Here is a 25251-nt window from a genome sequence, read left to right as displayed (position 1 = left end):
TTTTCCATTACCCTCAGGTTTCCCATTAATTGTCCTCGAAAAAAATATATATAGCGTATAGAGAGATTATACAAAGCTTACATGTCATGGGCTGCCATAGCCATGAGTCTGAAGTTGATAAAGGGGCTGCACACTTCTATGAACTGCTCTGGCTTCTGAACAGGGGGTTCTAAAGAGCACAGACATCCATTTGAGCCATTCATTACAATGTTTCCTTAAAAAACTAAATATGCACGTACTACCTTTGGGTTCATCCGTGATGTTGGTCTGCTTGCGAGGGCGAATGCGCTTCCAATTAGGAACAGGGGGTAGTTTAGGTGGGGCCACCAGGGGACAGTCTCGAGTACAAGTAAGCAGCACTAGGTGACTGTAGAGCTGAGAAAGGCCGTACTGCCTCAGACTCTCAGATGAATCGGCCTGAATAACATACCACCCAAGGCGTTCATAGATTAGAGACTTAATGATGGATTAGACAGTCAGTGTTAATCCAAACGGAGCTACATAATACCCAAGTGTGTTTTCACATTAATGAGCTTTAGGTAAATTTGTTTGGTGAAGGCGTAATATCAAACAAGCTGAGTGAATATGTGTTCAAAGCTGCAGCGCACATGTGACTTTTTTCTGTCAATTTAGCAAAACGTAGGAAAGGAACTGCAGATTATTACAGCTATTTGATATTTATAATCATAGCTGACCTAAAAATGTATTAAAAACTAAACTTCTTCCACAGAACTTAAAATAATATTTTGAAGAATGTTGGTAACCGAAACATTGGCGGTACTCATTGACTGGCTTTGTGTCCATACAATAGAAGTGAATGGGTACCGCTGTTGTTCGGCTGCAACGTTCTTCAGTTTTCTTTTGTGTTCTGCGGAAGAAAGAAAGTCATACAGGTTTGACATGACAAGAGTGTGAGAAAATGATGACAGAATCTTCATTCCCGGGTGAACTATCCCTTTTAATACAACAGCACTTGTATTATATATGTATTATATTTGATATTATTTTAATGAATACTGTGTTTTACAGAAAACCATGAAAAGTACCATCTTGGTAAGCACTGAGGTCCTTTTCTCCAAAAGATGCAGGGATTGGTAACTAGCACACACAACCATTTGAGGACCGATGTCTAAAACAGAAAGAGAGCAGAACATCATTCGTGAAAAAGACTAATATAAAAGATAAATAAAAAGGTGCTATTTTATATCCAAATTCTAAGCAACATTTTTCTATGTTGTAAAGTTTCCATCTCCATAAGATAATGAAGCGAGTGCAGCTGTCTTAGAAGAGTGGATAGATCAAGGCCTGAGTTTCAAAGACAAAGGCGCTTACAGCGGAGAGAGAGCCATTATCTGTCAAACCTTATTTTCTTAATTCAAGCAGCACACAGTCTCCCACTGTCGAGAAAGAAATGAGACACGCTGCATTTGATCTTAATTTCCTCCGGCCATCTCTGATCTGTTATCAGGCCATCAGTTCCTTGACTGTTACAAGCTCAAGCTCTGGGCCAAATGGAAAAGAGGAATGGGGTGAGGAATAAAGAGACGGAAAAGGTCCATGCACAACATGAAAGAAAATGGCCTTCTTTACCTTTGAAGTATGTGATTTTCATTTTTCACTTGTAATTTCTGTGATCACAATGTGAAAGTACATGGTTTTTAATGCTGTCAATCAAGTATAGTATGAACGCATCTAATTATGTGATTCACTGATACTCTCTTAGAGTCCTGCAAAAGTTGGCAAATGCAATTGATTCTGTACCTCCTTTATATGTCTAATGATGGAAAGCATTTTGCATGATCCACCAATGATTTAAAATGATGCTGATATACTTGTTCCTCTTATTCAAAAGGCTTGAGTATAAAAAGAATGATCAGCGATTACATGTTTCAATAAGATACCGCTTTAGGCACTAAAGATCTAGGCCATGGTGCTGGAGTGATATATGTCAAAGCATGTTATAATTTCCGACCCATTAATTAGCATCAAGCGCCCAGAGGGAGTGAGAGGAAGACAGAAGAGATGGATTCATTATATGAATTAAAGGAGCCTATGGATAAGAGCAAATGAAGTAAGTTTGCGAATGAGAAAGAGAGAATGTGTTTGTTTGTACGTGGCAAAACGTTGTATTATCGGAATGTAATCTGAACCATTTGCTTGCAGAAGCCAATTATCCAAAACAGTTTAACCGAACAGCAAAACATTACATTTAATAGACTCATCAAATCGTAGGTCTCCATAGACCTGTCAAAAATCCCTGTTTACATGTACACTGACAATTACACCTCTTTATCATAACACCACTTTGATATTTCAAAACAGGCCGTTGTCAAACTGACACATATTGTCGCTTACATATTCTAAATATTCATATCTCAACTGCATTTTTTGCAGTAAATAATGTATGGAGGAGACCGGGAAAAGAATAATATACTGTACAAAAATATGCAAGGCTTAAAAATAACCGTTCAGATTTTACATTTATGCATTTGGCAGACGCTTTTATCCAAAGCGACTTACATTGCTTTATCCTATACATTTGCTTCCAAGTATGTGCAATCCCCTGGGTGGGGTTGGGAGTCTTACTTATTTACTTTCAGTTTGAAAGATGTCCATGTAAGTCATTGCACCTTACCCAAAATACCTAAAGGTAAGTGTAAGGCTTTAGGGAGCAGTAAACCTTAGCACAACTGCCGTGTTTCTTGGGATGGATTACCCACAATGCAAATCTTCAGTTTTTAACTGCGTCGAGAACTGCGTCTGGGTCAGCTGTGGCCTAGTGGTTAGAGAGTTGGGCTTGTGATCAGAAGGTTGCTGGTTCTAATCTCAGTGCGAGCAGGTCATGACTGAAGGGCCCTTGAGCAAGACACCTTACCCCTGATTGCTCTGCAGTAATGTGCCAATGTATAAAACTACTTGTGAGTCGCTTTGGATAAAAGCGTCTGCCAAATGAATAAATGTAAAATGTAAATCTGTGTGGTTAGCAGTTTTTAACATGCTGTTTGGTTTAAGAGAACAAAAATGGGTGTCAAGATATATTTGGTTATAAGCATTCTTCTAAATATCTTTGTGTTCATCAGAACAAATAAATGTATACACATTTGGAACAACTCGAAGGTGAGCAAATTATGACTGAATTTTCATTTTTGGGTGAACTATCCCTTTAAGATGCTTGTCTTTTTCATTAGCCTCTATCTCAACTTGCAAAGACTGCATGTGAACAATGGGTCTTATAGGCTCAAATTAAAGCCTGAAACATTTTACACTTGCAGACTTAAATTACTTTGATTCCTAAACTACTCAGACCACTTTAAATTTCCATCAGAATACTCAAAAAAAAAAAAAAAAAAAAGAGTTATATTCACTGCAGGTATCTGTTCATATGGGTTCTCTCATTTACTCGCTCTGTGTGTGTCTTTTAATCAGATGCATCACATTATGCTAATGGATAATCAACTGCAGTGTGTATGTGTGTGTACCTCTACTCTTGGGTTCTGAGGGAGATTCACTCTTGATCTCGTTTCCATCAGAATCCTTTACAGTCATGAGTTCAGCAGTCGTGGTCTTATCCTCTGATCCTTCTTCCTCCAGTTGGAATTTTGGAATAGTTTCCCTCAAGAACTTCCAAATTTGTTCAGTATACCAGTACCTGCAGCAAGAAGTGATGAATAAAGGCATCCAGCAGTATCTTAAAACTACAATACTCAACTGGGAATTTATCTAATAATCTCAACTGATTAAATAACAAAGTCCTTGAATCAATTTTATGGCCAGCAGTGGGATCAATGGATGAAACTCATAAGAGCAAACAGTTTCTGCACTTTACACCAATCAATAAACAGCAATTAGATCCAAGGAATGCTCAATTTAGAAATGCATTACGCGAACAACAAAGACACTCATTTCTTCTTTTCACCTTTCACCCTTCCTAATAACCGTAAAAACTATATGTGATGTCCTGGCAAGATCTAACTTCAGCGTAAGCTGAATATGACTCTCAAACCCTACAGGGAAATGAATCATCTCAGGAGATCCAACAATCCCAAAAAAGTGATCAGGTACTCTTTTCCAGTTAGCTCTCACGTCATGCTGCACTCTAAAAGTTCGGCCAAAGTTGTAAGCTTATCTTACAACGTTTAAGTTTACAAAAATATAAGCACAAAATATAAGCACAAGCTCACTGAATGCGTTTACTGCTGAGGTCTCTGAGGATGTATCCAAACATGAAAACGCATCCGAGCGTAAACTACAAGGCATCTCTGCATGTTTCCCAAAACAGAGCAGATGGGAGGGTAATGCTGAGGGAGTGTCAACTACAAACTACAAACAACGACTTGACGCTACAAAAGAGTTTCATTCCTGCGGTAATTCATTTAATAAAGCCGGATGAGCGGAAAAGACCCACAGAACAACAGCACACTGTCTGCTAATAAGGCTGTTTGGATGAGTTAGTTCATATTTTCTGGGGCCACTGTGTACACATACAATACATATCATTCTTATACATGCTCAAAACTGTGTGCATTGTAAAGAATTCAGTATTGTGAGAGTCTCACTTTAAAGGAATCATCTCTGGGATCCAGCCAGTGAGAGAGTGAATGACTGTAAACTCTCCCAACTCCCTCCCGGAGCTCAAGACCGGAACACTGCAGAGAGAACATTTACATATCACAGTCAGGGGTGTGACAACCATGTTAACTTTCTGGAAAAAAGAAATGATATTATGAAAGTTTAGCAACAGTATTAAAAATGAATGTTAAAGTGGTAAGCAATAATCCTTTGGTTTATCTACAGTATCTTAAATGTACAGTATTAGGTGAATGATACGTCACCTAATTAATATTCATAAGTCAAGCAGATAAAGTTTATATTGGTTCCCTCATCGTTACGTGTGTGTGCTACCTCTTGCTCTCTCTCTTCTGAAGAAATAAAATGGCTCATGATGTAATTGTGTCTCACAAGATGTTGAATTAAACCAGTCCGGCAGCTATTAATTAACTGCACAAATGTACTGTTTAACTCCACACAAAGTCCGATTCGATCTTTATCACCACCATTTTAAAATACTACATGTAAGAACATTCACTCTTCAAACAGCTACTTCAGGTGAATCACTTATGTGATTATTTCCTCAACCTTTTGCAAAAATAAATTACTCTTCATACAATAGAACGTATGTGTTCAAAAACCTTTTTCTCTCTGGACACTATACTACTATACACTATATGGTTTTTAGCATTTATTCCAAATCAGAGGCTGCGTTCTCTAAAGGGTCCATTCCAAGACAGAATACGTCACAGCGGTGCAACTAAGGCCATCCTATTCCGAAGGCTCCTTCAAATAAAGCTGTGAAATGTTTGCTTCTTTCACTATAGGCTGCGACATACTACATACACCATGGGTCTCGCCATATTGTTTCTAGAGTAGCCCTGAACAAACTGCTCTACAGAGCGCATTTTTCCTTTGCATTTTCTCCTTTGCTAAAGATGCTGCTAAATTTCATACACTGGACCTTTAAGAAAATTATTCTGCAGGAAAATGGTCCATGTCAATGTTTTGCTATTTTGCTATAATATATGTTTTGCACAGTGGTGTTTGACTTTCATTGACTTCTTAGTCCATGTCCTTCGAAGACCAAGTCCTTGCTTTCAATGTCCAAGTCCTGGTCCTAGTTTTCAGCATCCGAATTTTGATGCAGCTCATATGTGATTAATAGACATACTTCTCATTTCCTATGCTAAATGAAACACTGATTGTGTTACAAAGTGCTCAAGCACACAGACAAGCAAATATTTCCCCCACAACGTGACGATGTGGTCAGAAAATACTCACTCAGTGCTGGCCACTTTTAGTATGCCTTTAGCCAAGAGCATCGGCCAAAGCTCTGATTGGTTCATAGTAGCAGGAAGTAGAAGGTTGTTGTCCTTGTCAAATGGTAACATGTCATCCACAACAATCTTCCTCCAACATCCCTGAAAAAGTAAAAAACATACTAGAGCCTAAGATTTATCACGATGACTCGCATCCAGAATAAAAGAGTTTACATAATATACTAATTTCTTCTTAGGAAATAATACATTTCTCAGATTCGGTGCCATTCGGTGTAATACAGCAAATTATGTTTTTATGCCTTGATTCCTCGATTCCATCCATGTTTTCCACATTGCTATGCATGTCACATGAGGTATCGGTCTTTGGTATCGGCGTGTCATTACGAGGACATCATTACGAGGACTATTGAGACACACTTGCTTTTCAAACAACAAGAAACAAACACTGGGCTTTATCAAAATACTCTCAGGGTCATGAGAGTGTGCTTGAGTATTACTCTTCGGTATCACATGTCATACAAATCACTGTTACCAGCATGCAGGTCAGCGTTCGCTCATTTAATACAATGAACTGTTACAGTAAATAATTGGTTTTCTGTTTCTGGGGCCCAGAGGATAGAGCAGTCCGGCAGTCAAGGCTCCAGTTCCTCGCTCAGCTCCCTGATAAGCGTTGTGTTATCACTTAATCACTGCCTAGAGGACACTGTGTCCCTTTAGCAGGAGAATGTGAACGTACAGTTTCATACAATAGATGTTGAGGGCTCTTGCAATCATTCCTCACTGCCTTCGTTGTGCATTTTAAAGCCAGGGCCAAATTATTTGGGTCATAACTTGATACAATATTGCAGTATTCATATTCAACCTAAACTTACCATCCAGTAGAGTTTAATGACATACTTCCCATAGGCATTATAGAGAGGCATATGACCCTTCACTGCTTTACACAGGGAGTAGATGTGTTCCCATGGTCTCCAAGGGTTGGCAGATGTTTCCGTGGAGATGGGCTTGTCCTCTCCTGTATCGCAGACCTTCTGCAGAATGTAGATCTCACTAATGATCAATCGCATGAGCTGAGAAATCACCATGCAGGGGAAAAGAAGGACAATCTAGTGTTATTTAATGCCAACTAAGCTAATCACTCCTTCTTCCATCCAGTAATACAGAGCATCAAAAATGATTTATGGACTCACCTCGCTTGAAAGTAAATGCTCATTTGCTGAGCTAAGATCAAAAGCAGCCTCATTTTCCACAACAACAGGAGTCTGTTTCAAATGGACACGAGATATAACAATTATGCTTTGTATGTGCATTTGTTTTTGGATGTTCAACCAATTTTGGGGTCCTGTGCTCCTATGGATCAGGATTACTTTAGTTTACTAAAATTAAAACTTTGAAACCGTTTTTATTTATTGAAATGTTTTTAGAAAAACACTAATAATTATAAAGCAAGCTAAAACTAAAATGAATTAATCTATTAATCTTACATAGCAACATAAAATAAATCACAAATAAATAATACAAATTTCGAAAGCATAACAAAGTTAGCTTAGACTTGACGTCTAAAAATAAAAGCAAACTTAAAATATGAATAAAAAACGAATTCAAACTAAATTTAAAACTATAATAACACTGCTAGGGATGATAAAGTCTTACCTTATTAACTATATGCTCAGAAGGACGTTTCCAGGTGTGAACTCTCAAAGCGGCAGGAAGTTCAACCTTACCATCTGGATCCTCAAAGAACTGTTGACAGAGAAAATGGCTCACTGATCCAGATTGTCATTCAAAAGGAAAAAGCAAAACCAAAAGGAAAAATAAAACCAAAGAATGAAATTAAAGTAATCTGCAATTTGGCATGTTGCCAACTAATCTCGTGAGGCATCAATCACAACCTCACGCTGTAGGCTGGAATTTATTTATACTAGTATTAACATTCCAATAAAAAGAAATGTTTAGAAGGACAAAGACCCTTAAAGTCATCATTACTCACACTATTACTAACCTTGCTGTCCTTTGAGGTTTTTACTGCTTCCCATTTCTCTGCATTAACCTCATTGTCATTCCACTCCGGCCAGAGAGGCAATCGACTCTTCTGTTCTCCGGGCCCTTCGGATGCACTGGCCACTGCCGAGGATGTGCTACAGACAGTGCGCGACTTTAAAGTATATGCTTGTTATATATTGTTTAACCTATCAAGCACTTATACGCGGTAAATGTATGTCGTTCAGGAAGTGCAAATAAAGGCTAAGCGTGTAAAGCACTACAGTTTTGAACAGCTCTGTATCTGTAACCTTCAGTAGGCTACAGTGATCTCTGATGATTTCCAGACTCCGTTGTTAACGGCAGAAAAAGAATCGTGGTAATATACACAATTTAAGTAGATAAGTCAGTAAATAAGTCAAGAACAAATGTAGCAAAGACTTGTGAAATTAAACTAATGATTTTAGTAACGAATCTGCAGAATCTTACTCTTTTTTGGGAGAGTATCCTGGCGAAGAACCGACGAGGCTGGTTGAGGACGCTTTTTTCTTTGGTGTTTTAGACATTGCAGTTTTGTGTCTTTTTGGCCTGTCTCTAAGCTAAAAGTTCATACTTCGAAGCAACACCTGGCTGACTAAAGCGGAGACGCAAATGGTAAACATGGGGTGATACTGAGGCCGAGGGAAAGTTTGCTTGTTGCCAGGCGACAGGATCGCTTGGGATTGCCGACAGCTCGAGCGCAGGGCTTTATTAGCGCTTCACGCCAATCAACAGCTCCAAAAAACATTAAAATCTATTTACTGCTTTAAAGCACGATTCTATTACTTAGGACAATATATTGATTCTTAAAAACAAATAAATACGCTGAAATAACAGCACGTGTACCTCGGGGTCTGTCACAGCTCTTTCAGACTAAATACTGCTTCATGAGACAAGATTTTAAACGCCATTTTGAGTTGTCATTCACTTGGAAACATACCAGCTATTACAGCTCTTAACAAAGGAGTTTTATTCATTCTCAGTGTTAAGAAACAGGCATATTTGTCTCATTTGTTCATTGCATGAACACAGGTCCCCAGATCCCTCATTCAGTAGGACAAAAATGATAACAAATGGGAATATACTATTTTGGCACAAAGCAACATTATGAGGCTCAAAGCTCAACTTAATAAAGATCTTCCCAGTTAGAGAGGCGTACAGCTCAAGGGTACAGCGGAATAGATAATCTATGCAAAAAAAAAGGAAAATTCTGTCTATATTCAGTCACCCTGATCTCATATGACTGGGTATAAAACAGATTTTGTAGTAAATGGAAACCCGGGACTGTTACACTCATAAACAGAACAGATAAGCACGGTGAAAACATTATAAAGTAATCCATCTTTCAAGACACTCGCTGTTTCCTTTCATTTTAAAGAAAAAAACATGACATTCTGCAATAAATAATACTTTTATGCGTTGCACAAAAGAGATTAAATCTGGATGTCAGAAGTCATGGAGGTGAGAAAATAATGAAAAATTGTGGGGGGGCTATTCTTTTAAAACTGCTTACCTTCTTTAATAGTTTAATGAACAGTTTGCGTAGAAAACATACACTGGTATTTGTCTGCCTATGACATTGATTTAGCTTCTTTCCTTATATTCAATATTAAAACATACATACATGCATGCATAATCGGCTTGACATAAAATAACATCGCATTTTGTGGTACAAAACTGACACAGACCAAGAATGACACAGAAAAACTGTTTTTAAAAGCCATCAGATGTTTTTTTTTCCATCTATCCTTTCGCAGTGCCATCTCCTCTTCAGGTACACACACTGACAAGCCTCTTGTGATATAGAGTATGTGACCCGTGGCGGGGGTTATCTCGTGTTTTTTTAAGATAAGGATGCGGGGTGGTATTGTGGTGTAGGCTGGGGGGCATTTTTTAGCTCAGTCCCTGGCCTTCTGCTTCCACTGCGGGTATGATGGAATGTAGAAGTGCATCTGCGTTAGCAACAGCCTGACTTGCTCTCGGCAGGCACAGTTTGTTGGTCCAGTTTAATTCGATCACCATTGCTCTCCTCATACTGATGGCCTTTTTCATTGAGAAGGATGTTCTCCACCAGGAATCGGGCGGCCTCATCCACGTTAATGTTTTCCTGCAGTGAAAAGAGCAGATATTGAGTCAATGTGAAATCCAAATTGATGCACATTCTTAGTCTTATTGCGGAGGATTGATTGTTGGGTGTCGGATGTACGCCTCTGTGTGAATGCAAGCCTGCTAAATGTTTGACATGTTCTGTTTAAGCCATCTTTCCGGAAACCTTAGGATCAATTACAATACTGTAAGAAGACAAAACTTGTTAAGCCAAATTAATGCGTGGTGAGACTCAGCCTTTGAGAGGTCCTTCAGGATAATGGTGGATTGATGTCGCCCGCCTACACCATCTCTGTACTCATCACTTTTACAAGACGATTTGCTCTCTTGCCATTTACATCCCTATATCCAAGTGCAGTTTCTGAGTTCAAAGCGAGAGGTTGTAAATGTGGATAACTTGAGGGTGGAAAAAAGCTAGAATCGGGTGGCGCAGGCATGCTGTGGGACAATTTCTGTTTCTGTGACAATGTCCAGCATTGTAAAAGGCCATATGAGGGGGAAGGAAACTTCAATAAAATTATATATGGCTCTGTTTTTGTTTATATATTTAATTTTTGTAAATAAAATACTGGTTAAAAAATGTTTTAAGGCACTAAAACTATAATAATAAACTAAAACTAAAGTAAAAATAAATGAATATACAACAACATAAAAATAAACTAATAGATATATTATACAAAAGCATATATTGCTAAAAGTACAAATATAAAAGTTAGCTTAAAATATTAATAAAACTACAGTAAACTAAAAACAAACTATAATAAATTATTTAATGTCAAATTCAATATAAGAAGTAAACAATGTTCTAGTATTTTTAACAATAGTGGGCAGTACAAGTTTGATGTCATGAATAATTTAAATTATTAATTATTATTATTATACATAATACAGAGATTAATAACAACACTACAACGGCCTCAATGCACAAGATTTAAAACTAATTTCAGCCTCATTAAAGTACAATGGAAAAAGGTTAAAAGCTGTTAAATAAATTATTTCCTAGAGCGAGCAGTTGGTATTTTGCAACTAACTTTAATTTTCAAGCTTGTTTTAAGAATCATGGGACTGTTTCAAGGCATGATTTTCAGAAAGCGTTCCGTGTCCCTGTCTGTTTGAAGGAAAGTGACCTGTCGTAACCTCATCTGGTCACGAAATCTTCAAACCAGTTGATATAATTGGCTTTTAAAGCGATGCGCATGTGGCATGGTGAAACTAGTTTGAACTGTATCCACAGACATGCTATGAAATTATTATGATAATCGATTAGGGCTACAGAGCTCAGAAGCCCTGTGGCCTGCTTGTCTGCCCACACGGCGATACATGGTGCATGCTTATAAACAAAACCTTTTCTCTCACTGGTTCAAATCGAAATGTTCTGCAATTGTCTGGAACCTGTTTTCATTGCAATTCCTCCTCAGGGACCGGGTTGTTTCATTCAGAACTGAACCGACAATGCCTTATATATTCCACATCAGTTCCAGTAGCCTTTCGAAATTGTGAACTGTATACAGAATAATGATTTTGATTTAAGATAGTAGATTTGAATGAATACAAATTCAGAGTGTGTCTTCCGGACGTTTGTGCTTCTGTTGTTTACATCTTGCAAAATGATCTGTATGAAACAAAATGGTCAGAAAGAAAAAGATAAGGACATAGAGAATGACAGCAGGAAAAGTGGCTGCATGTCTGAAAACAAGGATGTCCTCATAGATGAAAGCCGTTCATCACCATAAACACACATAAATGTGCACACAAATACACACGACAGGTGCCAGAGCTCCCCGCCAGACATCTGTGTGTTAAGTCCCAAACGGAGAGATCTATTTCAGAAACACGTGCTTATGCAGACCAAGGGCTGTTACACCTTCTGTTAAACAGTTAAGACCAGACACCACCACAGGGAGACAGAAAACCAACATAATTACACAAATATCTTTCATGTGTCTTGCTTTTTAAGGCCAAAATGTGTGACTAGAAATCTTTAAGGGGTACAATTAGTGTTAAATACCTACCCAAATAACACACACTGGCATAGACAACGTCTTCCCTAGAATTAACACCAGACACTTCCTCCTCCTCGTCTATTTTCATTCTCTCCCTCAAGACTATTTCTCTATAGCTGTCAAACAAGGGAGCCTTCAGCAGTTCAATTTTTCTATCCGGCATCCCTCAGTTATGTGCGTGTGTGTGCAGGAAAGAGCGAGAACATTAATACTCACATAAACATATCAGAGTGTCTGCCGATGTAAGACTATAAACACATATTTCTCTATCTTTGCAAGAAGATCAGTGACAATGTATCTTGACAGCCATTTGTAATAATAAACGCCTTGGAACTCAACATACTGCAGGCACTACAAATCCTTTGTTATCTAGAAAGAACCTAACTTTTATGATACACTTTTATTAGTAGGCAGAAGTGGTCCCCTGTGTTTTAAAGAAACTGTTTCTCGGTATTCTTGAATACGCAAATGCATGGTGATTTTCTGCCAAATAACATTTAAGACGCCAAAAATGTATAGGGATGATGATGTTAACATTGCTTACATACAGAATATTACAGCATTCGTGTGACTTGATTATTAAAATGCACTTCTGAAATGATGCCACATAGAAGCAATGTTCTAACCAGGTCTAGAAAATATGTGACAAAACCATAAAGCAAAGTACCTTCTTTATAATTATGTTATTCTTATTTTTCTAATCCAGACTGTTGCCTAAACAGAATAATTTAATATATTTACATTAATATTTATATGACTTTTAATTTTAATGCACAAAACGCTAAATGTGTTCAAATTTGAAGTTTAAGATTATACGTTTTTTGTTGGGGGACTGCAAAGCAATGATTCTAAACAAAGACGGTCTTACAACCAAAAAGTTAGAAAAGCACTGCAGAAGCATATCAGTCTATGCAAGGGAAATCAACATGCATTATGGATGTAACAAAAAAGGATCCAATTTGTGAGAAACAACATACAGTTGAGCTCAAAATTATTCATATTCATGATTTGGTGCACACAGGGATAAAAAGTACCCCATGTGTAAAATGATATATATTGCTGAATCTTTTATGTTTTGGGCCTTATTATCTGCTGGAGATCCTGGATATCTTGTTCAGATAGATGGCATTATGGATTTTAGCAAATACCAAAAGATAAAAAACCTGTCCCTGCTAGGAGTCACGCAATGAGGCAAGTTCAGACCTTCGAAGATGACAATGGTCAAAAATTAACATCAAAATCAAAACAAAATGAGTCCTTGCGCACAAGAGAAATCTTCTGCCATGGTCATCCAAGTTCCCTGACCTGAACCCTATAGAAAACGAGTGGGGAGAACTGAAGAGGAGAAGCACCAATGGAAATCTGAAGGGTCTAGAGTGATTCTGGATGAAGGAATTGTCTCTGATCTCTTGTCAGGAGTTCTCTAAGCTCATTAGGCATTATAGGTGAAGACTCAGAGCTGTTATCTTGACAAAAATAAGGTGGCAAAAAGTACTGAATAAAAGGCTATGATCAGTTATGATGAGCAATGTGTATTAGAGAAAAACCTCAATTTCATAATAAAATTCCCCTTCCCATTTAAAATTCCTGTTTTCTAATGAAAGGTTAGATTTTAGTATTTTTTAAATAAGAGATCTAAAGGCTTAAGGATGCGGATTTATTTTTACAGCCTTCTTTGATTGATCAGATGTACCTAGGGCATGTATTATTTTGAGCTCAACTGTACTTAATGGGATTTCTATGAATTACAATTTACAAATCGAAAGCAATAAAACCAAAAGCATTCAAACCAAATTTATGGCTCTAAATAGAACATAAAGTAGTTACTTTCCATTTTCATGTTCTCATATTTGAAGAATGTGGATCATTATGAACGCTTTAAAAAATGCTTTAAAAACTGCAAGACATCATTTTAAACCACCAAATACTGACCCAAATTTACGTTATCAGTTTGGAAAACTAGATTTTAATCATAAGGTTTAGATGTGCATGAAATTGCCCATATGATACCAGAACTGTCATCTTCTGACAATACCAAAATCCACTGGAGGTGAAAGAGCATTTTGCAACAAAGCTATTAAGCTTTAGGACACTCTTTCTAGCAGTGTTTGAAGCTCAAACATGATTTCTTTCTTTAAGCCAACACTGAAGGCTTGTGTTTAGTCGGGCATATCAGTAAATGACCGTAGTCTTTTTTAATCTTGCTGCCCTGATCCTTTCGGCCTGCACACTGGGGGGGTTTGTAAGGCTCTATTGTTTGTAATGTTGCTTTGGAATAATGTACTGTAAAAGCCCTATTTAAATAAACGCGTACAGACATTAAACTGTCTATCTCTATGAGAAATGGCCCCAGTTAAGACCAAAAGTTTCTCCTTTCAAAATCGTACACATTTTATTGCGTCACATGACGAGTCACACTCTACACACTTGACATACGCCTGGTGGTCTATGCACGAGGAGTGGCTAATGTTCTTAAGACTGACGCAGTTGCGCTGTTTGGGCGTAATACCATTGAGAATGTCAGCCATTTTAAACACATGAGTAAACATGCTTTCATGGTCGTCTGAGCTGATTAGTCATTCGTAGCAAAAACATCTTGTGACAAGTTCCAAATTCTTCTGTTTCACCAAGCACAAACAAACATGAAAATAGTGTTAGCGTATAATCAGTGTACTTTACCTTAGCTGATGTTTCAAACCAACCCAAAAATCCAGTTTCTTTGCAGAAGTTGTCCATAAGAGAAGCATTGTTGGATCCCTCTTTTTTCTGATCACATTTATTGGCCAGAAGGACAGAAGGGATTGGATTTCCATTGGCTAGTTTCACCTTGCTGTCCAAATCGTGCTTCCACTTTGAAATGGCCTCAAACGTAGCGCCTCGAGTAATGTCGAAAACCACAAACGCACCCACGGCCTCTTTATAGTAAACCCTGGTCATGTTCCCAAAGCGTTCTTGACCTAAACAAAAGACAAAAGGCAAAATGAATGGGGTCATAAAAACATCACCATTTAACCCAATTACAATTGCTGTGTATTATTTTTTTCCTTTAAGCTATCTAAAACAGATAGTTTAGCAGTGCTATACTGCACTCATTTCAGTTCTATCCCAAAGCACACAATATCTGGGTACGTGTGGACAGACTCTGTCGAAGATCTGCTGCTCTGTCTCACAATTCATCTCGCCGGGGAGGAATAAAGCCCAGCACTGCACCAAATCTTCGAAAGCTAGATGGACAGAAAAAAGGAAGAGCGAAAAATTCGCCCAGCGGTAGTTGCTAATAACACATCAAAGAACTCCCTTTTCATATCACTCACAACTCAATTCGCCACAGCGGACTCCTCCCTGCCTTATGTCCTATTGGACTGATATGTAAAACCCAGGATTATACATAAAGCAATTTTTAGTACACAATTTATACCGTACAAAACAGCATAGAAAGAAAAAAGAGATGGCATATGTTTGAAATTGAGAAAGAATGGAGGGAACGGCTTTCAGATCAAAAGTGAAAATGGCATTCAGACTCGCTTGAGGACAGAAACTGAGCTTGACCTCTTTTCTCATACAACACGCTGAGGCAAGATACAGAGATTGCGAGGAGGAGAGAAACTAAATAGAGAATATGACAATCTGAGGGAAATGAGAAAAAGATAATTAGAGAAAGAGTAAATGGTGCGAAATGATGGAAAGACACAATGAACTTGACTAACAGGAAAAGCAATTTGGTGCTTGAATGGAACCAAACTGACAAACAAGTAATATTTTAACATTTATTTTCTTTGGAAATTACAGCATGTAATGGGGAGATAATCACTCGATATATTCTGGATCCCAAGGATCTGGTCCTAGACCCTAGAGGTTTTGATGTGCTATATATAAAGCATTGGGGAAAACCCATTAATATAATAAAAATATGTGTAACCCTGTAACAATTAAATGTATACTTTTTGATAAGCACAATATCTGCTGGTTCAAATGAATTCAGATCACTCTATTTAGCACCAATCAATAACAAAGCTTCTCTGTAGACCCCGCCTCTTTTTAATAAGCAGAACCAAATCTGCTGTCATCCTGTAACTTTTTTGTCAGTGTCAGCAAAACAGTGATTTTGGGGGTAAAATGTGACAAATTGCATCGCAGGCTGATATTTAGGTGTGCCCCTACTTTTTTTACTTGCTCTCCTAAAAATGTAAGTCAGGGGCTACAGTGCTCCTAGTAAAGAAAGTTAGTCTGGAGCCCTGCCATGGTCACAAAGCTTATTCAGTTAGCATCGCTAAAGTTTAGTTCCTTCCAAACACAACACTGCAAACGGTTTATAACACACAGACCGCTGAAGTTGGTTACCGGCTAAGAGTACATTTTAACCCCAACAGTCTCCGTTTCATTATCTTCACATGCCAAACGCTCCTCGGGTCTCTTGGCACTTAATTTCTCTTGATTGCTGGTCTAAATTTAGACCATTTAACCTCAGGTGAACACACGGGAGGCCTGACACACAAGACGGAACATCATTTTTGGCTTCTTGTCAACTTTGGGCACACAGCCCCCGCTTGAGGAGCAAAAATACAAAGCACCAGGAGACCAGGAAATAGGTGTGAATGTATTTTGTGAGATCAGCCAGCTGTCACTGGGCAAGTCAAGAGTGAAAATTAAATAACAGCTTTATGTTACTAGAAAGAACATGAAGAGCACCAGAATCATAATAACCATGATCGATATTCCACAATATACCACGAGTGCCTGCTATTTTCTCAACAATTGAAGGAACTTTGTTTATGATGCTATTATGGGAAAAAGAGGGCCAACGAGGGGTCAGTACTTTCTACTGACTGAGCAAATGTACCTTTGGTGCATTATAGAAAGAAACTGAAAAAGAAAAGAACTGGTGTTGAAATGTGTGAGCACGGCGTTAAAAAAAGCAAAATGCAGTAGTATGCTCTGGTATTATTAACTGAGAAAAAGCCACAGTTTGATGTAATAGTTTCGTATTTGCAGGTGCATTCCCTAGTCCCTTACATTGAAATGAGGAAGTGGAGAAAAATATTTTTCTCTAGTTTCCTTTTAGTTGTATTTTCTGGTGGCATTGATCAATACAGGAGCTCTTTTCAAGCAGGGAATGAGGATGTGTCAATAATTGCGCAGTGGGAGATCTTTCTCTCCTCTCTGCGGAAGCAATGTAAAGAATCAATCTCCATTTATCACCGATCTAGGGACTTGTTTTTACATCCAACGAAGGAATCAATGAGACAGACACAAAAGACTCGCCTGTAACATTTGCAAATATAGCACAGCACAACACTGACAGTTTTACAACAATAAAAAGGAACCAGGAGTATACAAAACCTTTGATGCCAAGGTGGTAATAGAGACAGGCCGATCAATGTTTAAGAGGTCAATACTGACTAATGATTTATTACATATATGATCAACTATTTTATTGACATCTAATTATTATGAGAGATACCACTTAATGACCAAGTATGTTTGCATTTAAATGTAAAGTATGTTTACAGGAATGCACTTACATTAAAGTAATGAAGTTTCTGTCATATTTTACGGTTTACTCACCGTCTTGTCATTTCAAACTTCTATGACTTTTTTTCTGCAGAACACGCAAAAGATATTCTGAAGAAAGTTAGTAACCAAACAACAATGGTAATCACTGTAAATGTATTGTTTTTATATCAGTTATAATTAGAATATATTTGGAAGGGCAGGCAAATTCTTCCATTATAAGTTTTTATTAAGACACCTTATAGCCTGGGTTTTAAACAGGGAACAATGAAAATAAATAAATATATAATTAAAAGCAAAAAAGAACAGCATGTAGCCAAATTTAAGACATTCTTATCTGATAATGCAGGCACAAAAAACAATGCAATTGCTAAATTGCAAAACAAAATTATTCTGCATTGTATAATTTGGTTTATTGCTGTTTCTATGAAGATATTTTCTGTGGTTATGCATTGTCATCAGTAAGAAAGAATATTCATGAGGCAACCATATGCAAATGAGTGTGTTAATGGATAATCTGCAATTCGCCATAAAAACTGATTTTAGTTCTCTTAGTCTTTATTATGCCAAAATTGTAAACCGCATTGCAGACCTCCAATTTAAGGAACAATAACTCGGTATTATATGTAAATGTTTTATGAAAGAGTAATTTTAAAATGATACCAGGCAATTATTAAAAATGTATAAAATGTGTAATGCATAAGTCCTTAACTTAGATGGAAGATATATGCTTGATGTTATCGTCAAACCCGTTATGTGTAGGCCAAACACATTTTTGGCCATGAAGTATATAATATATGAAAAAATATATTTATGGCGCACACATTGTGGTCTTATGACCTCATTGAATGAAAGGAACAAAGAAGCGCTGCTCTAATCACACATATAGAACAACCATCCAATTGATCTAAAGGCAAATGATTCTTTACCTCCTGATCCTCATGTGAGACTGAAGCTGATGAAACAAAACTGAGATTTCCTAATACATACATTGTGAAGTATAGTATTGTGCATTATCTTAAACCACATCAGAACAAATCCGTGCATCCTTAAATATAACAGCTAATGTTTGTGATTTCTTACAGATCACTTAAAAGCTTAAGATACTGAAAGATAACAACAGGGGAGACAGCGGCGAAAGGAGACAGGGATATGTCCATAGCCATGACAACCTTAAGTTTCTCCTGCGTGGCCTTTATCAAGATAACAATCTTGTGGGTGTGTTGCTATGGAAACAATCCAAGCCAGACGAGCCAGCTGCATATTTTTGTGATGCTCCGCAGAACAGAAACACTCGGAACCTCCGACCAACAGTACATCGCAGCTAATGACAAGAGACAGAGGTCTCATGTTGCTCGGGGAGGGAGTGCAATAACCACGAAAAACTTTTACCAAATTATTATAAAAAGGTACATTCCGTTCCAAAACAGATCATGGATGAAATAAAACAAGCTATTATGCAAGATAAAACTTCATTACATCAGGAGGCATTAACTGGTTGTTAAGCATTGATTGTTTACCAATCTCGCTAGGCTCCCAGGCACCTTAAAATCTGAAATCCCCAACCCAGTTTTGATATATTTTGAGAAATGTATCAGTGATTTTGTCTATAGAATGGAAGTCAATGGGGGCCAATGCTGTTTGGTGACAAACACTCTTCAAATTAACTTCTTTTGTGTTTTGCAGAAGAATGAAAGTCAATGTTTGGAATGACATGAGGGTAAATAAATGATGATTTTTAAGTGAACTATCCCTTTAAAGCTTTCTCTTAATTTTTCTTCACCGTCAAGCCCCGTGTCTGTAATAAGCACGTCCCTTTCAGACAGCCCCAGTGGATCACTGCTATTCCGGGCCAAGGTGGGCGGATAAGACCCAGCTTCAGTCAGGGTCCGACTCCGACACATACTTATTTGCAGAAGGCCTTGATTACAGTCATCCGATTCAGGGTCATTATTGTAAATGTTGGTCGGTGCGAGTATGAAAAAACAGCATACTTGATTAGTACCACAGAGCCACCAATTATGTGAATGATTAACAGTGTTTAATAGCAGTATAGAAGTAAATGCATAAATGGAGCAGACTTTAACCAGGATGATACAGGTCCGGACCATCTTTGGGAACCTGTCCAGGATGTCACTACTCACAAAGCTACACATTAAAAAATTTTGCAGTAGAATACAGTTTTTCTTTTTTTATAATTTGGAATTGCCAAAGAAGAATAAATCTCATGGTTTACCAACACCCACTGATTGTTAGAAGAAATGTGAGAATGATCTATTGCAGGCTTACCATAGTAACTTATAACAGACTCATAATAGTATTTTCAATTTTTGGCACTTATGCATGCATTTATACAAGGGACATTTAACGTGTCATCCAGCTGTTCTCCAGACACACGCATAAACCCACATACTGTACACCCTGAAAGAATGCAACCTGTGTAATTCACACATCATTATTCATTGACGTTGTCCTTGCAGCTCATTGTGACAACCAAGACTTAGGTGAGAGAATAAAAGGCTAAGTGAGAAAACAGGGAATAAAGATTAAAGCTGAAAATATGTTTTAATAAACACTGGGGTCTTAAATGAAGGACAATTCATGACTCAGAGTCTAACATGTCTTACCCTTTGCATTGAAGCATTGAATAAGACATGAAAACATGAACAGAAAACTCCAATGTGAAATTATTGGAGAAATGCACTATAATATACATAAGTATGTCGTAGAGGTATTTAAAGACCTTACATAATTAAGCGTTGTGTTTTTATTACCTTAGAATGAGATGTGGGTCAAAGACGAAGAAGGGTTTAAGCATAAAAACAATAAATGTAATACTGCTTTAAATTGTTGTTGTTAAAAAAAGTCTTCTGTTTAATTTAATTGCATTTTTGTTTTTCTGAGCAACAAATAAATTGATTCACAGACGACACCCACTAAAAATCCATTCAGTGTAACAATCTTGTCAGGCATATTTACAACAAAAATCAATGTATGACATTAAAAGACTAATTACTTTCACCCCAAATGCTATTTTGTTGTAACTTAGTATCCTAGGTTTTGCCAACTTTTTTACTAATTTAAAGCATAATAAAATGTAATGCGATCCTTTATTTTTTGTTTTACTTTAATATGTTCAAGTCAGAATAAGCATGTTGTTTGAATTTGTCCACAAATATTGTGTTACACTGAATGACAATGTAACATGTTTTAATCCTAAAATACTTGATGTACATTCATTTAATGTGCTTTCTATGAACATAAAATAGCTTTTGTAAATTGTTTTTGATGGGGACATCTTAACGTCTTTAGCTCTTGTACATACACCCATGGTCCCCTTACATGAAATTTTGCATGTTTTTTCTTAAGTATACCTAAACGGACAAATGCTCTACAGAGCGCATTTCGTAATTGCGTTATCTCCTTCGGCAAATAAGCAACACTGGTGATGTGACATATGAATTGAGGTTCCGGAGCATATGGTGAGCAAAAATGGCCGTGCCAGATGAAGCCTCGATTCGAAGCTTGTGTTGTTAACCGAAAAACATGTGACCAGTGTCATGCGCGTTTCGCTTCACGTGTCACTCTTTTTTAAGAGTTCTTTGCCTTTCCATTCACATGTTAGTCCCATAGAATACTATATTGATAGTATTGTATGTATATATACATGTGTGATTGTGTGCGTACGTGTGAACATCATTCTTTAGAACATACAGTATTGAATTATATGAATAATGACTCATTCTGGAATTTATTGCCACACTTGAAAGGAAAAATTCATTTATTATTTTGACGATTCACAAAAATGTGGTACTCTAAGCTTTATTTGTACACATAACATTAAAAAGTAACTATTATTAAAATTAAATTTCATGCATTATGTAATGTTGCTATGTGTGAATGTAAGCAGACTGGCAAGTTGTAAAGCCGAAAGTGAACAAATAAGTCCACTTAAAAAGGGAGGTCTGGGGTGCGGTTCATGTGAACTCCAGTACGGTTCGCTGCTGATATGAACACAATCGTACCAAATCGTAAGACAGACGAACGTGCCCTTATGTACTGAAGCTATGAAAACAAAACTAACGGTTAAAAAACATAATGTATGGAAGTGAAGCTAGCAATGTTATGCATTTTGCCGCCTTCTCCTGCGTCGTTGTCACAAGCGACAGGGTAAACAGCCACAGCCTTGCTGACGCAAAAGAACCGCAGTTCAGACCCAAATAAAATTACTATGATCGCAGTCCAGAAGTACGGTGGCAATACGGAAGTACGGTTTATTCCGTTGTGTTGTGGCTTTATTCCGTTGTGTTGTGGCTTTATTCCGTTGTGTTGTGGCTTTATTCCGTTGTGTTGTGGCTTTATTCCGTTGTGTTGTGGCTTTATTTCGTTGTGTTGTGGCTTTATTCCGTTTTGTTGTAGCTTGATTGCGTTGTGTTGTTAACTTATATTTGCTTTATAAATTTCGTTTTGCTGTGCACTAGTGGGCCACCGTACAGAAGGGGCAGGGTGAGCAAACGAAATAGGGTTCAGACCGGGCAATCGAACTAAATATGAAATTACAGGTTATTTCATCATTGCTTCCTGTCTATCTTACTTTTTTTAGCATTGTACAATTTTTGCTTTGTCTTCACAACTGAAATTGTCCACATGCTTTGTGTTGACTGTAATAGGACATTCAAACTGTAAAATCTATTGTCAATAACTTCCTTACAAGCAAAAAACTTTCCTGAAGCCAAGGCCAGTAAGAATGTTATACGTCATAAAGGAGATAAGTCAGTGATATCAGCCATCTCACAATGGTTGTCTCAAATTCAGAAAGTAGCAACAATTAAATATCACTACTGTCCACTATCACTACCATATTTCATGATTTTCGTTTTTTGTCATAAATCCTAATTATTAGTCACGCTTAATGTTACTCACTGGGCTTTGCAAATACATAACCTATAAAAAGTATTAAAAGGTGCTGGACAACAAAGTATTAATCTTTTTTTTAATCTTTGTTTTTCCATTTCCCGAAAAACAGCGAAAATTTGGACATCCGAGGTTTCGGAAGGATATATCAGATTGATATTCCTAACCTATAAACACATGGCTATAAAGAGCAGTTCAAGATCAGGGCGTAATTCTGCAAAAATATGCAGTCTTTATAAAAAGTCATTAAAATGTTTACTGTATTTCAAATAGCAATTTCATTTGAATCAAGTGATTTAAGTCTGCCTCATTATACAAATGCTGACAGACAAATGCACAAACCAATGTGGTCTAGCAAAGACACATGATTGAATTTCACAGGATGCTGATGCACATGACGCTGAAATTAAATTGGAATCTAAACATGTCCATTTATTTGGTACAGTATATTGAATTAAACATGCCTCCATGGTGCTATTGTTCTCGAGGAATACTGCAGTGCAAAGCTGTAATCTCTCTTCAGGGAAATATAGGTCTGCAGATTGATGCAGGACATCAACCTCTAATGAAACCAGAGGTGCAGCTATGGGATGAGAGGGTGTGAATAGAATAAAGACCGCTAGCCTCTAAGCTCCTAAATGTCTCTGCAATGATGGTAAAGCATATGAATCAAACGCAAGAACTATGCAAGGTAACAAAAAAGCTGAAAGACAGAAAAGAAGAGAAAGCAAGCCCCACAGAATTGTGTCTTTAAGGGATACTATAGCCATAGTAGGAACAATTTAAATGGTAGTCAAAAGTGCCCAAGAACTGTTTGTTTTCCTACATTCCTCAAAATATCTTCTTTCGTGTTCAACAGAACCAAACAATTACTAAAAATGGTTTCCTACTATGGCAGTCAATGGTGCTTCAGAACTGTTACCAACATTATTCCAAAATATCTCTCTTTGTGTTCAACCGAACAAAGAAACTGACAAATGTTTGGCACAACTAGAGGTTGAGTAATTCATGACAGAATTGTCATTTTTGGGTGGAGTTACCCTTTAAAGGACAGTTACCCAAAAATCAATTACTCACATTTCTTTGTTCTGATGAACACAGAGAAAGATGTTTGAAAGAATGCTTATAACCAAACAGATCTTGGCCACCATTGACTAACATAGTAGGAAAAAACCAACGGTAGTCTAAAGTGCCCCAGGACTGTTTGCTGTCCTAAATTCTTCAAAATATCTTCTTTTGTGTTCAACTTATAAAGCTAATTTTCCCATGTGGTTTTCAATGGCGGCCAATAACTTTGTGGTTACAAGCATTCTTCCAAATTTTTCTCTGATAGAAGAAAGAAAAAAAGAAAAGATTTGAAGACACGTCAGATATTCCTGTAATAAGCCATTTCACTCATTTCGCTTTTATGAGAGCACGCGGCGCACTTTAACTATATTGGCAGCGTGACCGTTTGCGTCACTCGGCTAAAGCTCAGAGTTTGTTAACTTGCAGGTTGCTTCGTAGGTCTAGGAAGTCACCGCCAATGTTCATCCTCAATTTTAGGCGTACCTCGAAAGACCCAAATCCTGTCTAGTTAGGCAACTACAGTAGTTTTTTTTGACACACAATCCCAGTAGTGGCACAAGGCATATCGCACCCTCCCCTCCCATCAGTCTCATAACATGACCTACATTCCGTTAGTCATTATGTTCGCTAACGCGATTATTGCGCTCACGCGTATCTGCTTTAACTTTTGTGCTTCCATAAAAGCTATTCAATATTCGTTCGTGCTGATAAAGTTTCAACTAGATATTTGAGCTCATTCAAAGCAGCCGAAAACACATTTACTATTATCTTGGTGTATTGTGCGCACACGGGCGCATCGGCGTTAAGACCAACATTACTGAGTCGCGCAATGATTTAATTTTAAGAGTTTATTTATTGACACGTTTCAATCATTTTATAAGTGTGCGCCTATACACGCCATCATGATGACAAACCGATGACGTTTGTATACGTTAGCCACGCGTGTAGGTGGAAGGGAACTTCCCAGTGTTTATCTTACCTGCGATGTCCCACAGCTGTAAACGCACTAGTGTTTGGCTGTCCCAGTTGATGACTTTGAGAGCAAAATCCACGCCTATGGTCGCTCTGTAGTGTTGCGAGAAAAGCTGATGAACGTATCGTTTAATGATGCTCGTCTTTCCAACACCCAATTCCCCGATCACCAACACCTTAAACAGATACTCCTTGCACTCCGACACGGACCCGCCTGCCATGCTCAGTTAGTGCAACTCCAGATGTCAGTTAAATGAAAAAGAAATTTGCCAACTCCGAGCGACCACTTCCTTCAGTTTGGAGAAGTGCTCGAAAGCTAACGTTTCGGGTGAGAGAAGAGTGTTCAAACAGAAAGCATAAACTCCCATCTCCTCCCACCGAGCAACCACCTGATAAGTCACAGGACCCGGAAATATCGCGACCGGATTGCTTTTCTATTGCCTGGGGTTTGGGGTCAAAGAAATAAAGAAGTTATGATTCACGAGCTGTGGTCTGGTGAGTCGTGTTGGGTAAATACGGAACCACGAACGGATCGATTTCAACATGCTCTTGAGGGAAGACACGACTGCTGAGATGTCGAAAACTCTGGTTTGATGAAAAGCATGCGAGACACGAACAAAAAGATTAAATAGAAGGTTCTTCTTAGACTGCATTGTAATTGAATGAATGTTATTTTTGAAAATGAACCCCGGTTTAACCCTGTAACAAGTTCCAACCACAAGTTCTCCACATTCTTACTAAGCGGTTAAATCAATGATTCAGAATTTGTGATAAGTGCTGAGATCAATAAAATATTAAAATATTTTCATAATAAAACTAAAGGTATA

At 37.7% G+C, this 25251-nt stretch overlaps 2 protein-coding genes across 2 annotated transcripts in view; both read right to left on the bottom strand.

Moving 5' to 3' along the window:
- adgb (androglobin) overlaps positions 1-8377 on the bottom strand; it is a gene marked incomplete at its 5' end in the record, with an annotated part of 28241 nt that extends 19864 nt beyond the window's left edge. Inside the window, 11 exons of the mRNA XM_079474571.1 lie at positions 82-169; positions 243-417; positions 1047-1129; positions 3480-3649; positions 4557-4646; positions 5833-5972; positions 6704-6901; positions 7022-7093; positions 7485-7574; positions 7834-7969; positions 8301-8377. Of these exons, the coding sequence (XP_079330697.1) occupies positions 82-169; positions 243-417; positions 1047-1129; positions 3480-3649; positions 4557-4646; positions 5833-5972; positions 6704-6901; positions 7022-7093; positions 7485-7574; positions 7834-7969; positions 8301-8377 (1319 nt within the window). The remainder of the gene's footprint in view (positions 1-81; positions 170-242; positions 418-1046; positions 1130-3479; positions 3650-4556; positions 4647-5832; positions 5973-6703; positions 6902-7021; positions 7094-7484; positions 7575-7833; positions 7970-8300) is intronic.
- Positions 8378-8664: 287 nt separating this feature from the next.
- rab32a (RAB32a, member RAS oncogene family) lies at positions 8665-25026 on the bottom strand. The gene is made up of 3 exons (XM_079474438.1): positions 24432-25026; positions 14639-14916; positions 8665-9957 (listed from the first exon to the last, which is right to left on the bottom strand). Exons 1-3 carry the CDS (start codon positions 24643-24645, stop codon positions 9808-9810), a joined length of 642 nt encoding a protein of 213 aa, XP_079330564.1. The 5' UTR covers positions 24646-25026; the 3' UTR covers positions 8665-9807.
- Between the last annotated feature and the right edge of the window lie 225 nt (positions 25027-25251).

The sequence above is a fragment of the Barbatula barbatula genome (assembly GCF_947034865.1).
Source record: "Barbatula barbatula genome assembly, chromosome: 15".
Classification (NCBI taxonomy): Eukaryota; Metazoa; Chordata; class Actinopteri; order Cypriniformes; family Nemacheilidae; genus Barbatula; species Barbatula barbatula.
This window is presented reverse-complemented; position numbering and strand designations above follow the sequence as displayed.

Coding starts and splice junctions, on each gene's coding strand:
- rab32a (XM_079474438.1), bottom strand. CDS start 24,645: ATGGCAGGCGGGTCCGTGTCGGAGTGCAAGGAGTATCTGTTTAAGGTG. Junction 14,917..24,431: donor ACAGCTGTGGGACATCGCAG/GTAAGATAAACA, acceptor TCTTTTGTTTAG/GTCAAGAACGCTTTGGGAAC. Junction 9,958..14,638: donor GGTTTGAAACATCAGCTAAG/GTAAAGTACACT, acceptor TTTTCACTGCAG/GAAAACATTAACGTGGATGA.